The sequence below is a fragment of the Zootoca vivipara genome, chromosome 5 (genome assembly GCF_965207765.1).
Source record: "Zootoca vivipara chromosome 5, rZooViv2.hap1.1, whole genome shotgun sequence".
Taxonomy (NCBI): Eukaryota; Metazoa; Chordata; class Lepidosauria; order Squamata; family Lacertidae; genus Zootoca; species Zootoca vivipara.
This window is the reverse complement of record NC_142588.1, coordinates 45,968,740-45,984,185: the sequence shown is the minus strand read 5'-3', so window position 1 is coordinate 45,984,185 and position 15,446 is coordinate 45,968,740. Positions and strand designations below refer to the sequence as shown.

Below are 15,446 nucleotides of genomic sequence, written 5' to 3'. Positions count from 1 at the left end.
CGCTCTATCGGTGCTTTGCGCACACGCAGAATAGCCCCTTGGTTTACGACGAACTCGGGGAGCGACGAGCTCCCCGGAACAAATTGCAGTCGCAAACCGAGGTATGACTGTAATGTTTTCCTGCCACTCCTTATACAGTGGTACCTCAGGTTACAAACACCTTGGGTTACAAACACTTTGGGTTACAGACTCCGCTAACTTGGAAGTAGTACCTCGGGTTAAGAACTTTGCCCAGGATAAGAATAGAAATTGTGCGGCGGCAGCACGGAGCCCCATTAGCTAAAGTGGTACCTCAGATTAAGAATGGTTTCAGGTTAAGAAGAGATCTCCGGAACGAATCAAGTTTGTAACTAGAGGTACCACTGTACCTAAGGGCTACATTCACATTATTCATTTGACACATTATGATACCACCTTAAACATTCATGGCTTCCCTCAAAGAATTCTGAGAGCTGTTGTTAGCAGACTCCTACTGCCCTCCCAGAACTACAATTCCAGAGTGGTTTAACAATCCCTCTTCCCATGGAATTCTGAGAATGGTTGTTCCATGAGGGGAAGAGGGCTCTCCTGAACAAACTGTAGCTCCCATAACTCTTTGGGGGAAATCATGACTGTTCAAAGTGGCATTATAGTACAGTGGTACCTCGGGTTACAAACACTTTGGGTTACAGACTCCGCTACCTGGAAGCAGAAAGGGGCGGGTTAAGAACTTACCTCGGGTTAAGAACTTTACTCCAGGATAACAGAAATTGCGCGCTGGTGGCGCAGCAGCAGCAGAAAGCCCCATTAGCTAAAGTGGTACCTCAGGTTAAGAACAGTTTCAGGTTAAGAACGGAACAAATTAAGTTCATAACCAGAGGTACCAATGTATTTCAAACCTATAGTGTCAATTTGGCCTCGAACAGTAATTCTGTTCAGACATTCTATTATCACTGCATTGAGTGGGAGAGCAGGAACCCACATATCCCCTGCAAGCCCCACCTTGTGATATCCGTGCACTGGGGGAATGCCTGAAAAGGCAAGCCTGCTCTTTCGCCTCAGGATTTGCAACCATGTTCTGAATGACCATTCTGTAGACATGCATGGCTTCCCTTTTCAAACTTTCCCCAAATGCATGGACAGCAGAAGGGGGAGGGCAGTAGGAAATGTGACCACAGGCAAGACCCTACTCTCCACAAAATATAAAATTGTGTGGTTTTGAATGACTGCAACCTTGGAGAGCTGCTGTCAACCACAGTAGTCAATACTGAACTAGATGGGCCAACAGTCTGACTCCCTATGAGGCCAGATGCCAACAACGAAAACCTTCAGGTGCCACAAGCTGCCCAGGGTGTGCCATCAGCATGCACAGAACTGACAAGAGGCTGGTAACATGGCTTGAAGTTTAAAACAAGCTGAAAACTAGAGCTGACGCTGCCTGAATAGGCAATGGAAGAATAGATGGAAGAAGCAGGGATACATGCTGACCACCACCCAATTCTACTAGATGATACAGGCCTGTATTTTAAACCCGCCCCTTTCTCCAAGGACCACATATAGTTCCATGGGCATAGCCAGGGGGGGCAGGGAGGGGCAGCTGCTCCCCTAAATCAATAAAAATACATAGCAAACTGAGGTTCTGGCCCCGCTAACAAAAGACCTGCCCCCCCCCAACAAAAATCCTGGCTACACCCATGTATAGTTCCCCTCTTTTATTCTCACAACAACCCTGTGAGGTAGCTCATGCAGCAAGAGCATTAGCTGGCAGTTAGCCATCCCAAACAGCCTTTACCAAAGGTGTCATGGGCTTTGAAGAAACTCGATCTCAGGATGCAAGGGAGAAGCGTGCTAAGAGGAAGGCACGCTTGGCAAATCCACACCAACTCCCACCTGGAAACCAATGTCCCCACTGTGGAAGGATGTGTGGATCCAGAATTGGCCTCCACAGTCACTTAAGGACCCATTGTTAAAACCGTGTTTATGGGAGACAATCTTACTCGGCTACAAGTGATCGCCAAAGAAGAAGATGAGAAGAGTTTCATCACTAAATGGGGATTTATAAATTTGGGGTTCCCTAATCCTTGCCTAGGGACCCATGTGGCGCTGTGATTAAACCACTGAGCCTAGGGCTTGCTGATCAGAAGGTCGGCGGTTCGAATCCCTATGATGGGGTGAGCTCCCGTTGCTTGGTCCCAGCTCCTGCCAACCTAGCAGTTCGAAAGCACGTCAAAATGCAAATAGATAAATAGGAACCGCTACAGCGGGAAGGTAAACGGCGTTTCCATGTGCTGCTCTGGTTGCCAGAAGCGGCTTTGTCATGCTGGCCACATGACCTGGAAGCTATATGCCGGCTCCCTCGGCCAATAATGCGAGATGAGCGCGCAACCCCAGAGTCGGTCACGACTGGACCTATGGTCAGGGGTCCCTTTACCTTTACCTTTAATCCTAGCCTAGTACTATAACCACTACGCCATGCTTCCTTTAGTTAAATTTTAATCAGCAGCCGGTATGTACAGTATTTAAAAGTTACCTTCCTATATGAGAATCAGCTGTCTGCTCAATTAGTGGGGAGACTCCCTAGTTTGAATCATTTTGCGCTTTGCTGCGGGGAAGGTAAAAACACCAGGCGAACGTTGTTTTCTTGGAACCCTTCCAACTGGGAAAAAGGGATTGTTTCACTCTGGGGAATAAGGCTCTTTCGTAGGGGGAGGGGACGTACAAACCCAGGCACGTGCCACGGATTTCATCACCCCTTGCGCCCAAACCCACAAATCGCTTTTCCTCTTCCAGCGCCAGGTGGATCAGAAAACAATAAGCCTTTGCAGCCGATGGGAGGAGGTGGCACAAGCCGATTAAATAATCAAACCCGCCCGATTTACCAGGCAACCGAGGAGAGGGGATTGCCAACATTTTCCTGCAGGGAGAAACAATGAGGCAAACGGGAAATCTTCGGAATCCGGTTGTGTGTGTGTGTGTGTGGAGCGGGTGGAAGAGCTGCCTCCAGGCCTCGGGGTTCAAAGACGCCAGCCCTATTAGGTAGCAAGCGCTTCCCCGGGGAGGGGTACCCATTTCCCTACCAGCTCCAATGCGGGGCGGATCCGGTTGCCCGAGCTCACGAGCGAGGAGCGCGCGCGCGACGTCCCCTCCCCTCCCCCCGCCACCCTGCGTCTCGCCGTCTGGCTGCTGCCTTTTGACACTGGGCGGCGAGGCATCCCTCGTCCAGGGCAGCACGGCGCGACCTCCCGCCCACAGAGGGGGTCTTCGCTAGGCGGGCGGCCAAAGCCCCGCTCAGGTCGCCCGGGCGCTTTTTGTTTCAGCAGCGACGCGCCAGCCGCTCCCCGCCCAGGCGCTGCGGGAGGAGCGGCCGGTCGGTGCATTGGGCCCCCCGGTCCTCGCCCACGTCCTGCGCGGCTTACCTTGGTCTTTAAGGCCGCCGAGCAGCTCCAGCTGCCTCGCCTCCTCGGAGCCGCTCATGCTGCCGGGCCGCCCGAGAGCGTCTGGCTCGGCACCCGGAAACACCGCCCGAGCGCGTCAGGCAGGCGCCGCTTTCACCTGCGAGCGCCGAGAGGGGCGGAGAGGCTGGCCGCGTGCGCTCGGGCAGAGCCCTCGAGCGGCCGCCGCGCTGCTGCTGCTGCTTTTGCACATGCCTGGCCTTCTGGCGGCCGCTTTCGTCCTGTTCGTATAGGGCAGGAGGGAAGCCAAGCTTTTTTTTTTTTAAGGAAGCGGGAGACAAACTTTGCTTCCTCAAAAACAACAAACATGTCATGGAGATGTAGTGATCATGCCCAGACCATTTCTATTACAACTCTATCCTCGCAGTTACTCACTCCAGTTTTGGGAATGAATGAGCTTTTATCTTTTACATCGCTTGCAAAATATTTGCCAGGCCCTATTCCCAGTGGTGGTTGCAAGGTCCCAGTGGAATTAAATTGGATGGGCCCAATTAAACATAAAGGAAAGGCAGGGTGTGGTGAAACCTTACTATCATTTCAAATGAAAAGACATGCAAGTGGCTCTCTAGGGTATATTGAACTATCTGAGGGTGAGGGTCTGAGGGAGTTACGTATTCAAAAACATTCCTAACCTGTTCAATATTTTGATTTGTTCTAAGCGATGTACTGTACAACAGTACAATTCAATGTTAAAGACTCTACAGCAATATTTAAAAAACCAAGTCAGTCTGGTGGTGGTACAGGCTCCAATCTTATCAATCAGTTAAAGCCTACACAAGAAGAAAGGTCCTTACAAGACATACTGAAGCAAATAACTGAAGTTGTTCCACATATGGAAAGAGGGAAAGGCATTCCTAAGTGAAGGGACAACAGTGGAAAATGTCATAGAATCATAGAGTTGGAAGAGACCACAAGGGCCATCCAGTCCAACCCCCTGCCAAGCAGGAAACACCATCAAAGCATTCTTGACATATGCCTGTCAAGCCTCTGCTTAAAGACCTCCAAAGAAGGAGACTCCACCACACTCCTTGGTAGCAAATTCCACTGCCGGACAGCTCTTACTGTCAGGAAGTTCTTCCTAATGTTTAGGTGGAATCTTCTTTCTTGAAGTTTGAATCCATTGCTCCGTGTTCGCTTCTCTGGAGCAGCAGAAAACAATCTTTCTCCCTCCTCCATATGACATCCTTTCATATATTTGATCATCATCCATTTTCAGGTCATTGCCTTACGATTTGTTGGGTGAGGAACGATGAGTAGTGTTTCCCCCAAGGACTGAAGTGATCTTACAGGTCTATGCAAAGGCCTTTAGGTAACCTGCTCCTGCATTGTTTAGGGATTTACATATTAATAACAAAACTTTGAACATACGGTAGTCCACTAGCCAGTGTGCTGCTGTAATATGTGCATGCCCAGGTGATCTACTCAACTAACTAGCAGCAGCTGTGTACTGCACCAGCTACAGCTTCCAGACAACCTCAAGGGAAGCCCCACATTAAGTGCATAACAGTTTTTCATGAGATTGTTATCAACACACGAGTCACAGTAGCCAAGCTATCCCTGGCCAGGAAAGCATTTAGTTGGAGTATCAGTCTAAGTTGATAACAGGCACTCCTACAAAGTCTTCATCTTATCAGGATTCCATCTCACCTGTGGGCTCCATCCAGCAACTGGATAGGCATCAGTTCAAAAGAGCCATGGCCTCTATCCATTTAGATGTAACAGAGAACCAGACCTGGGTGTCATCAGCATGATACCTCATCCCACCTCCCCACAAACGATGGCCACCATACAGGAGATGTGCACATAGCCTCACCCAATGTGTTGAACCTGGCCCCATACATAGGAATGGAACCACTGGAAAACAAATGAGAGAGATGATCCAGGAGGATACCATGGTCAACAGTATCAAAAGCCATTGAGATATCAAACAAGCAGAAAATGGTCGCACTACCACTCCCTGGACACACATGCACAGTCAACTCCCCACTCCTAGCTGGCACAAATAAGCCATGGTGGGCGAGGGTCAAAAGAGCATGTAGTGGGCTAGTTTTTATATCCATCACTTACTTAATACTAAACATTAATAACCCCAAAATAAACATGCAAACGTCTTGGCAGTATGTGCAGTGTGCTTTTTTGGGGGGGGGGTACACATACGGTACCTCTAAGCATTTTGTGAATCTTTGTACTTTTGTCCATTTACTGTATTTATTTTTCTCGATTTGAACTATAAAATGGTGATTTTCTTGAGTCAAAATGAGAGTCAGGGCTGGCCCTAAAGCAAGGCTAGGAGGCACAATGCGTCAGCGCCGGGCCGCCAGGGGGCACCGTGCTGTGCCCGCCAGACAGCCATGCTGGGAAACCGGGGGGGGGGGGCGCCGGAGGGATCTTTGCGCCATGGTGCCACATATGCTTAAGACGGCCCTGATGAGAGTACCCCTAAACCTTTTTAAAGAAAAAAGCACTTATTATAGGACATAAATAAGATCATGGTAATGTATATTGTAGGTATGGAATGCAACAACCTCCCCCCCCCCCCAAAAAATGGTAGATTTACACAAATGAACTGACATATTTCATTGCAAACCTTTTGCACTAAACACCATCTACAGGTCTATCAGACATAGATTAAAGGCTATATATATAAACCAGGCCTCCTCTATGCAGACAATATGCTCAGAGAAATCTTTTCCTCCTCACCCGTTATCACAGGAAAAGAAGCTGCCACCATGTTCCCAGTTGTGGGGTAACTTAATACAGGACTTTGGCACGTTTTAGGCACAAGTCTGATCCAGAGCATTTTTACTCAAACATAAAAATGGGGGTGGGCAGGGTTGACTAGGGCGGTTCAGGACTTCAGTGGGATTTATGTACCCCTAATGGGACAAACAGTGTGTGCTTGCTTCAGGGGGGATCATTGGTGGGGGGAGTGATGTAAAGGTGGGATGATGTTTACTGATAGACTCTAAGATTTACTAGTGAGATACAGAATTCTTTAAAAAGAAGGGGGTGGTACTAAGTTAAATACTATATGGCACATATAAGAGGCACAGGCATTCAAGATTACTGAGTGCCTGACTCATCAGAAGGTCAAATCATGACTTGTCATGACCTATTCAGCTCGTGGCATGACATCTTACAACTGCAGGATGAAACGGCAGACTACCAATTAGTCAACATATGAAAGCAACCCACAGAGCTAGCATTGCAAATTCCAATAAAGATTTTTAAAAAAACCAAACTACTAGGCAACAACATCAAATAGTTACATGTTCTGGCACAAAGGCACCTGAACTTTTCCATCTTGGGAACATCTTGGGGGAGAGGCTGTCACTGCTGCACATTTAGCGATCTTTTAAAGTTTGCAAAATGTTTTACTATCTTTCTTGTATTCATTGCAAACCTCTGATTTAGGGGAAATGCCCCCATTTAACAGAGCGGGGGAGGGTTTAGAGGGAAATGAAGGGACATATGCCTAGGATTCAGTGATCCAGCTCTCTTCCTAATGGGGCATAAACTGCTTTTCACATCTGTAAGTCTCATCATGTTCAGTGAGGCTTATTCCCAGGTAGGTGTCCATAAAGGCACTTAGGCTTCCTTCCAGACCTGGGAGTAAGGCCCACTGAACATAGTAGGATTACATCTTAGTAAGCATGCACAGGATCACACTATAATGCTGCAATATTTCACACTTACATGGGAAATAAGCCCTATTAAAAATAGTGGGACTTGCATCTGAGTAAATGTGCTCGTTGTGTTATGGATCACATATATAGAACAAATAAGGACTGAAAAAGATTGCACGAACAATCCTCTCAAGGCCTGTAATTCTGCAGCTATGAATACTAAACTACTCTAGTTAAGGGAGAAAATCATTTAAAAAATAAACATTGAGGAACAAACAGCAATAAAAGGCAAGCTTCATATATAGGAGTTAAAGTAATTTGCAGCACATTTTACTGAGTTATCTGATGTATTGATCTTCAGCACTGGAGACAAACTGAATTGATGATGTTTAAACAACACTGTCTGTTGAGGAATCAATATGTAGCAGCATGGTATCTATCTCTTTTCATTCAGAGGCATTACATGGTTGTGATTCAATCTACGAGGTGTTTTCAAGCGCAAGCTTATGCATGTCTACTCAGAAGTAAGTTGCACTGAATCCAATGGAGCTTATTCCCACATAACTGCACATAGGATTGCAGCTTTAAAATATGTTCTTAAACAAAAACATATTTATTCTATGAACAGTAATGCATAATCTGCATTTTAACATATTCATTTTACTACTGTGGTGGAGAGGAATGTGGTTCAGAAATGGGGAACAGAGGCCAACCCCTTTCCTGTTTGTTCAAAAACTAGCTTATTTCTGGAATGAATCACAACTTGCGGTGCTCATGTATACTTCTACACAGCATAAGCACAGATCTTGTGTTTCCTCCTGGACCGTGTTCAGAAGGTGGTGGTGGGGGATGAGTGCTCAGACCCCTGGGCTCTCACTTGTGGGGTGCCTCAGGGTTCTGTCCTCTCCCCCATGCTTTTTAACATCTATATGCAGCCGCTGGGAGAGATCATCAGGGGGTTTGGGCTGGGTGTTCATCAGTATGCGGATGATACCCAGCTCTACCTCTCTTTCAAATCAGAACCAGTGAAGGTGGTGAAAGTCCTGTGTGAGTGTCTGGAGGTGGTTGGAGGTTGGATGGTGGCTAACAGATTGAGGTTGAATCATGACAAGACAGAAGTACTGTTTGTGGGGGACAGGAGGCGGGCAGGTGTGGAGGACTCCCTGGTACTGAATGGGGTAACTGTGCCCCTGAAGGACCAGGTGTGCAGCCTGGGAGTCATTTTGGACTCATAGCTGTCCATGGAGGCGCAGGTTAATTCTGTATCCAGGGCAGCTGTCTACCAGCTCCATCTGGTACGCAGGCTGAGACCCTACCTGACTGCAGACTGTCTCGCCAGTGGTGCATGCTCTAGTTATCTCTCGCTTGGACTACTGCAATGCGCTCTATGTGGGGCTACCTTTGAAGGTGACCCGGAAACTACAATTAATTCAGAATGCAGCAGCTAGACTAGTGACTGGGAGCAGCCGCCAAGACCACATAACACCAGTCTTGAAAGACTTACGTTGGCTCCAAGTACGTTTCCGAGCAATTTCAATTCAATTCAATTTTTATTACAGCAAAAGCCAGCAATACAGAATATCATAATTCCAAACAAAAGAAAAAGAGCAATAACATCACCAGAAATAAAACAATTACACAAAAGGAATTTGCAATGTGTCATTCAATAGAAGGGATTTACGTTTCTTGATAGCTAAAATGCAGAATTTAGCCACGTCATATGACACTGGGCTTGAGGAATCTTCCAGAAGGAATTTTCGTAAGAGTTTGGGGGGAAACTCCAAATAATATTGCAAGGGTGTAAATTTTGATAAAAGGGGTAAAATAAGTCGAGCTCGTTCTTCACTATAAAATTCACAAAATAAAAGAATGTGAGTCACAGATTCTACCTTGTTAGACATGCAAGGGCTAAGGCGCTCATGAATTGGTACCCGCATAAATTTACCGTACAGCACCGCTGAGGGCATTGCATCAAAGAGAAGGCCCATCTATAAGCTTCGTTAGTGATGTTAGATAAGTAAGGGGCAGCTGTAAAATTAGGCCATGATTTTAGACATCTATAATTCTCCGGGAGTAAGGCATCTTCTTGTTGTAATTCGACATCGTAAAGTCTCTGAGTAATAATTATTTTCGCCTTCTTCAGAGTTCCATTAAAAAGATCTTCAGGATTTAGGCCAATTTGTTTGATCTTGTTAGTTATTTGCATATATACTGCATTAGGTGTGCTCTTTGGGGTACCGAATAGTGATCTTAAAAATGTTGATTGTACTGTTTCAAGGGTCTTAAGATTGGCAGAAAGTCCAATTTGAGAGCCATACAGGAGCTGGGCTAAAGATTTTGCCTGAAAGACTTTTAGGGCCATAGGAAGGAAGCCAGCGCCTTTCCTTCTGAATAATCTAAGGATGGCATTTGCATTTCTTCCTGCTGAAGTAGCTGATGCGGTCAAGTGTGTTGACAATTTGGCATTGTAGGAGAAGGTTATGCCTAAATATTGGAAGATCTTTGTTTGTTCTATGGCATTTCCCTTTATACTCCAATTGTCGTTCTTAAATGAACGGTCAAAACGTACAATTTTAGTTTTGGCAAAATTAATTGTTAACAATTTGGTGTTTGGTGTTGCATTGGTCACTAAACTTCCCTAGGGCACGTTTCAAACCAACTTTAGTTTGAGAGAGAACAGCGTCATCCGCATACATTAGAACTGGTACTTTTCTACCACTAGAAAACACGGGAGGGTGGGTATCGATTTCATGACAGCATGTGATCAGAGAATTATACGTTTCCGAGCACAATTCAAAGCGTTGGTGCTGACCTTTAAAGTCCTAAACAGCCTCAGTCACGTATACCTGAAGGAGCATCTCCACCTCCATCGTTCTGCCTGGACACTGAGGTCCAGCACCGAGGGCCTTCTGGCAGTTCCCTCGCTGCGAGAAGCCAAGTCACAGGGAACCAGGCAGAGGGCCTTCTCGGTAGCGGCACCTGCCCTGTGGAACGCCCTCCCACCAGTTGTCAAAGAGAAAAACAACTACCAGACTTTTAGAGGACATCTGAAGGCAGCCCTGTTTAGGGAAGCTTTTAATGTTTAATAAATTATTGTATTTTAATATTTCTGTTGGAAGCCGCCCAGAGTGGCTGGGGAGACCCAGCCAGATGGGCGGGGTATAAATAAATTATTATTATTATTATTATTATTATTATTATTATTATTATTATTATTACCCTGTCAGAATTAGTATAACATGTTTAGCCTGATAAAGAGGAGACTGAGAGGAGATGCAATAGTCATCTTCAAATATGTAAAGGACTGAAACATGGAAAATAGAGCAAGCAGCGGTGGAGGAAGCTGCTTTGGCACCTGGGGCAGCGTGCCCAGGGGTGGGGCGAGGGCAGGGCGATCCGCCCATAGGGGCGGGGCACACTGCGGGGCCTCCGGAGTCTCCCTGCCTCCTCCCACTCAGCTGCCCTACAGCTGGGGGGGGAGGCAGCGGGCAGACAGTTGGGCAGCAGGAGAGACATGTGGCTCGGGCGTGCTGCAGGCCCCGCGGTGAGTGCCGACCGGCATTTTGTCACCCCCCTCAGTGGTGACACCTGGGGCAGCCTGCACCCACCGCATCCCCCTTCCTCCCCCCCCTGGGAGCAAGCTTTGAAGGATGGGACCTGAACCAATGGCTTCAAGTTCAAGAAAGGAGATTGTGACTAAACAGCAGGAAGGATTTTCTGACAGTAAGAATTGTTTGACAATGGTTCGGACTCCCATGAGAGGTGGTGGGCTCTCCTTCAACTGAGGTTTTTAAGCAGAGGTTGTGTGGTCAACTGTCTTAGATGCTTTAGCTGAGATTCCTGGATTGCAGGGGGTTGGACTAGATGATCCTGGGGGTCCCTTCCAACTCTACAATTCTATGATTCTATAACAGCAACCCAATAACCCCACTCTCAGACACATTTAAAGGGCCATAGATCATTTAATAAGCCAAGAAAGAACTGTCATCTAGTAGTGTTATTCCAGCATACTAGCTAGAGAACCAAATACACATAAACTAATATACCCTGATTACTAGAGTCAAGTCTTGAGATGAGACATCAGTACAGCTCTTTCTCTTCTTCTACATCATCTACAATCCTCAGCCAGTCACCCAAGACACCCAAATAAAACATCTGAAAATGTGACAGTTTTGTGTGTAACAGTTTAAATCTTTTGCACAAAGTTTCAGTGGTATGTGGTGCCTTCCAGATGTTGGACTACAACTCCCATCTCCAAAGATCATCGGACTTAAACCTTAATGGAGGCCAATGGTCCAACAGACATCAAACTGTATCATTTATTAATTCAGTCCATGGGGTGGTCCAAGTGCAGGAATTGAGACATTGCACAACAAATTGGACAAGTGCAGAGCATTTATCATTTGTATAGCAGGTCAATCCCATAGGCATCTATGTGGGTGTAAGGAAAAATAATTGCAGAGACAAACAAACCTTCATACAAAATGCTGTAAAGAATTAATGGCAATAAACCATTGAGTCTATAATTAACATCATGAATAAGTTTTAAATGCAGCCCATATTTGCTCTCATATATTATTACAGAGTTGCTAACGGATGCAAATTTCCTATCAAATCAGCCAGGACCAAATAATAGCTCTAGCATAATATATGAGAATAAGTGTCAGCTGTATATCTATCTACATTGAAAACCAACTAATCAAAACACATTCATAACCAAATACCTTATATGATTAAAGTAGCAGAATCTAATGACGACGAATCCCTTTTAAACTTTACTATTTGATTAGCAGCATTAACATGATTTTTCACAAGCCGGCCACTCCCACTCTGGTGGATTTTGCCTGTCTAGGCAAAGAAATTACAACCTTGATGAGAAGATAAATTAGGGGGGAAAGCCCAGAATAAAAACATAATGTAATGTGTTAATGCACAGCTATGAATAGTGGGTGTCACAAGACGCTTCTAGAATAGCTTCTTCTAGAAGTTACGTAAGAAATTTGAAGGAGGTGGTTTGCTTATTGATTTGTAACCAACCTTTCCTCTAAGGAGTTCATAGGACCATGAGCATGCAGCAATATGAATTCATCTATGTGTGTCACCAGCATTTCTATAATACTAGGTGATGGAAGTGCCAAGGAAATAACAGAACCAGATTGAAAAGGAACATTTTTGCCTGGTGCCTAAAGGTGTATAATGAAGGTGCCAGGTGAACCTCCCTGGGGAGAGCGTTTCACAGACAGGGAGCTACTGTAGAGAAGCCCCATTCTTGTGTTGCCACCCTCGAGCTCTTGAGGAGGAGGCACACAAAGGAGGGCCTCAGAAGATGATCTCAGGGTCCGGGTAGGTTCATATGGAAAGAGGCGGTCCTTGCGGTATTGTGGTCCTGAGCCGTTTAAGAACATAAGACATAAGAACATGCACTTTGAATCTCGATCTAAAACAGGAATTCTCTTGTGCTTCGGAAGCTATCCAGCCTATTAAATATGGTGATTTGGTGGGTGCCTTCTTTACACTTTCTCTTTTGTATCCATCCTGGGAACTACATTGCTTAACTGAGATGCCTACCTGTGTCATAATTTCATGTGTGAACCCCTTTGTGTTCATGCTCTCCATTGAACATTGTTTAATGATGATAGAAGTCTTAAAGCTATGCTGGCAAATAAATTAATAATAATAATAATGTCATAGTCATACATAGAAATACAAAGATGCAGACTACAGTGGTACCTCGGGTTAAGAACTTAATTCGTCCCGGAGGTCCGTTCTTAACCTGAAACTGTTCTTAACTTGAGACACCACTTTAACTAATGGGGCCTCCTGCTGCTGCCGCGCCACCGCAGCACAATTTCTGTTCTCATCCTGAAGCAAAGTTCTTAACCTGAGGTACTATTTCTGGGTTAGCAGAGTCTGTAACCTGAAGCGTTTGTAACCCAAGGTACCACTGTATAAGTCTGAGCAAAAGCCTCCATCCCTGAGAAATAATGATGCTAAATGGTGACAAATTCTCCATTCCTGTGGAATTCATTGCTGAAAAGGTAGGGCATGCAACATATTCTAAATTTGCCCCTTTTTACGGTTATGCCAGATAGATTTAGTGTATTAGTTTGTGCCCTTTTGCCAGGAAATAAGCCCAATTGAAGACAGTTGGGATTTTGAGTAAACATTCATTGGATTCACTGTTCAGCAGTTAGGGGTTGTATGCATGAACTTTAAAAGGATACTATGTGGTGGTGCCTGTAACTGAAGGTACCCATGTGATTAAGTCCAGCATTACCACTCTCCTCTTGGGACCTATGAATGACACAGAGTTAAATTGAGTCTTATTCCCCATCAAATGTGTCTTGGATTACAGTCTTGGATATAGGGGAAGACAAAGGGGTGGTGCTAAACACACAACCAGAAAATATAGGTGACTGTCTACTTATGGCACATGATAAGCATTAAAGCAATTAGAGCAGCCTTTCTCAACCTTAGGTCCCCTAACGTTGTTGGACTAGAACTCCCATCACTCCCAACCACTGGTCATGCTAGCTAGGGATGATGGAACTTGTAGTCCAACAACATATTATTATTATTTATTATTTATACCCTACCCTGCCCATCTGGCTGGGTTTCCCCCACCACTCTGTGCGGCTTCCAACAACAAGCAAAATACATTAAAATATCACAGATTAAAACAACGTATGGGGAACTAATGTTGAGAAAGGCTGAACTAGAGTGTGGCTCCTGTTTGTCTGAATCAGATATATACAAGGTATGTGTGCATGTCATTTATATATCATAAGAAGCTATGGAAGTCATCCTATAAGATACAGTATATCTTATGATTTCATGCTGATTGTATGTATATTGTGTGTGTGTGTATATACATATATATATACTCATTGGATTGTACTTTTATGAGCCAACCAGAGGATTTTGCTGATGGTACAGTATAAAAAGTTTGCAAATAAATAAAATAAATACAATTTTAAGGGTGCACTGCACTGGACTTGGTGTGAATAATTGCTCCCAAGGAAATCTGGGAGTGAGAAATGATGCAGGAAAGAAAAGTAAGTCTGAGTAAGTTTGCCCCACTTCCTGCCTGGCCCTGGGAAAGGTGGTAGGACAGGCATCCCCAAACTTCGGCCGTCCAGATGTTTTGGACTATAATCCCCATCATCCCTGACCACTGGTCCTGTTAGCTAGGGATCATGGGAGTTGTAGGCCAAAACATCTGGAGGGCCGCAGTTTGGGGGTGCCTGTGGTAGGATATTGGAAGTGGGGTAGATCCACCACTTTTCATCCTCCCTGGCCCCACCTGGGATTGTGTTGTAGGCCTAATTGAATTCAGCTGCACAGCAGGTCTTGTGGAATTCAATGAGCGAATCATTGGATGACTCAGTATATTTCCGACTCATGTCAGTTTCACAATTGTTCGCTTGTAAGTTTGTTCCATTCCATTTCTGCATTTATCTGCTTAATTAAAAAATATATTATGGAAAGTTATTTCAAACCTCTTCTGGTGCATTTTTTTAAGCTGAGAATGGTACAGAATTAAGAGTGCAAAATCTGAAGACGTCTTATGTTCTGATCTGTACATTAGGATGAAGTGTGAATAATGTCCATTTCCACTGGAATTCAAAGAAAACTGAATGCCTAATGCATCCCTACTTCAAAGCATACATGGATAGAATAAGGATTCACTTCTTATATTGTGATAAGCTGCTGTAGTTATGTAAAACTATACTGTATAGTAAATTCAACTTCACAGAGGCAGATACAGATTTGCACATTGGTCAAGGTCTGTTTGGTATTCTTTACTGTGTTGCCATATACCATCCATTATGCCAGCACTTCGTCTTGATCTTTATGATGCAGCTCGTTAACATTTGTTCCTGTTCATTATGTAGTTTCCATAAGAATGCTAGATTATCCCACTATATTAATTTGCTGTTGTTGTTTTTTAAAAGAAATTCTAAGCAAAGCCACTGGCCTGCCTTCAAAATGGCACTCTACAATAGCAGCTTTCTTTTGAATATTTATGACTTTCATGACCGTTGCACATTGCCTTGCAGTGCTTACTACTCTCACTCCCTTTGTTTCAGAGACAATGGGAAATTTATTTGTGTGGCTGCTTTTAATATAGAATTAGGCCACCTGGAATGAAACCCTCAAGTTTCACCCATTTCTTGCCACCACCACTCTTTCGAATTACAAATTTTGTAATCATATTGAAAATGAATTACTTCTGCTGCACAACCTTCACCCTGTAAAATTGCTAAATATAACATCATGACCTCACACACAATAAAATAAATAAATGTCAGGGGCAGTTGCCGGGAGCAGGTCTGTAATAACTCACACAGTGTCAGTGAAACTAACTCTATATTCAAAGAAACAAACA

The 15,446-nt window shown here is 44.8% G+C and overlaps 1 protein-coding gene across 1 annotated transcript in view; it reads right to left on the bottom strand.

The window, feature by feature from the left end:
- Nucleotides 1-3,660, bottom strand: part of SHTN1 (shootin 1) — a 75,729-nt gene extending 72,069 nt beyond the window's left edge. Inside the window, exon 1 of the mRNA XM_035137737.3 lies at nt 3,396-3,660. Within this exon, the coding sequence (XP_034993628.1) occupies nt 3,396-3,453 (58 nt within the window). The 5' untranslated portion in view covers nt 3,454-3,660. The remainder of the gene's footprint in view (nt 1-3,395) is intronic.
- Between the last annotated feature and the right edge of the window lie 11,786 nt (nt 3,661-15,446).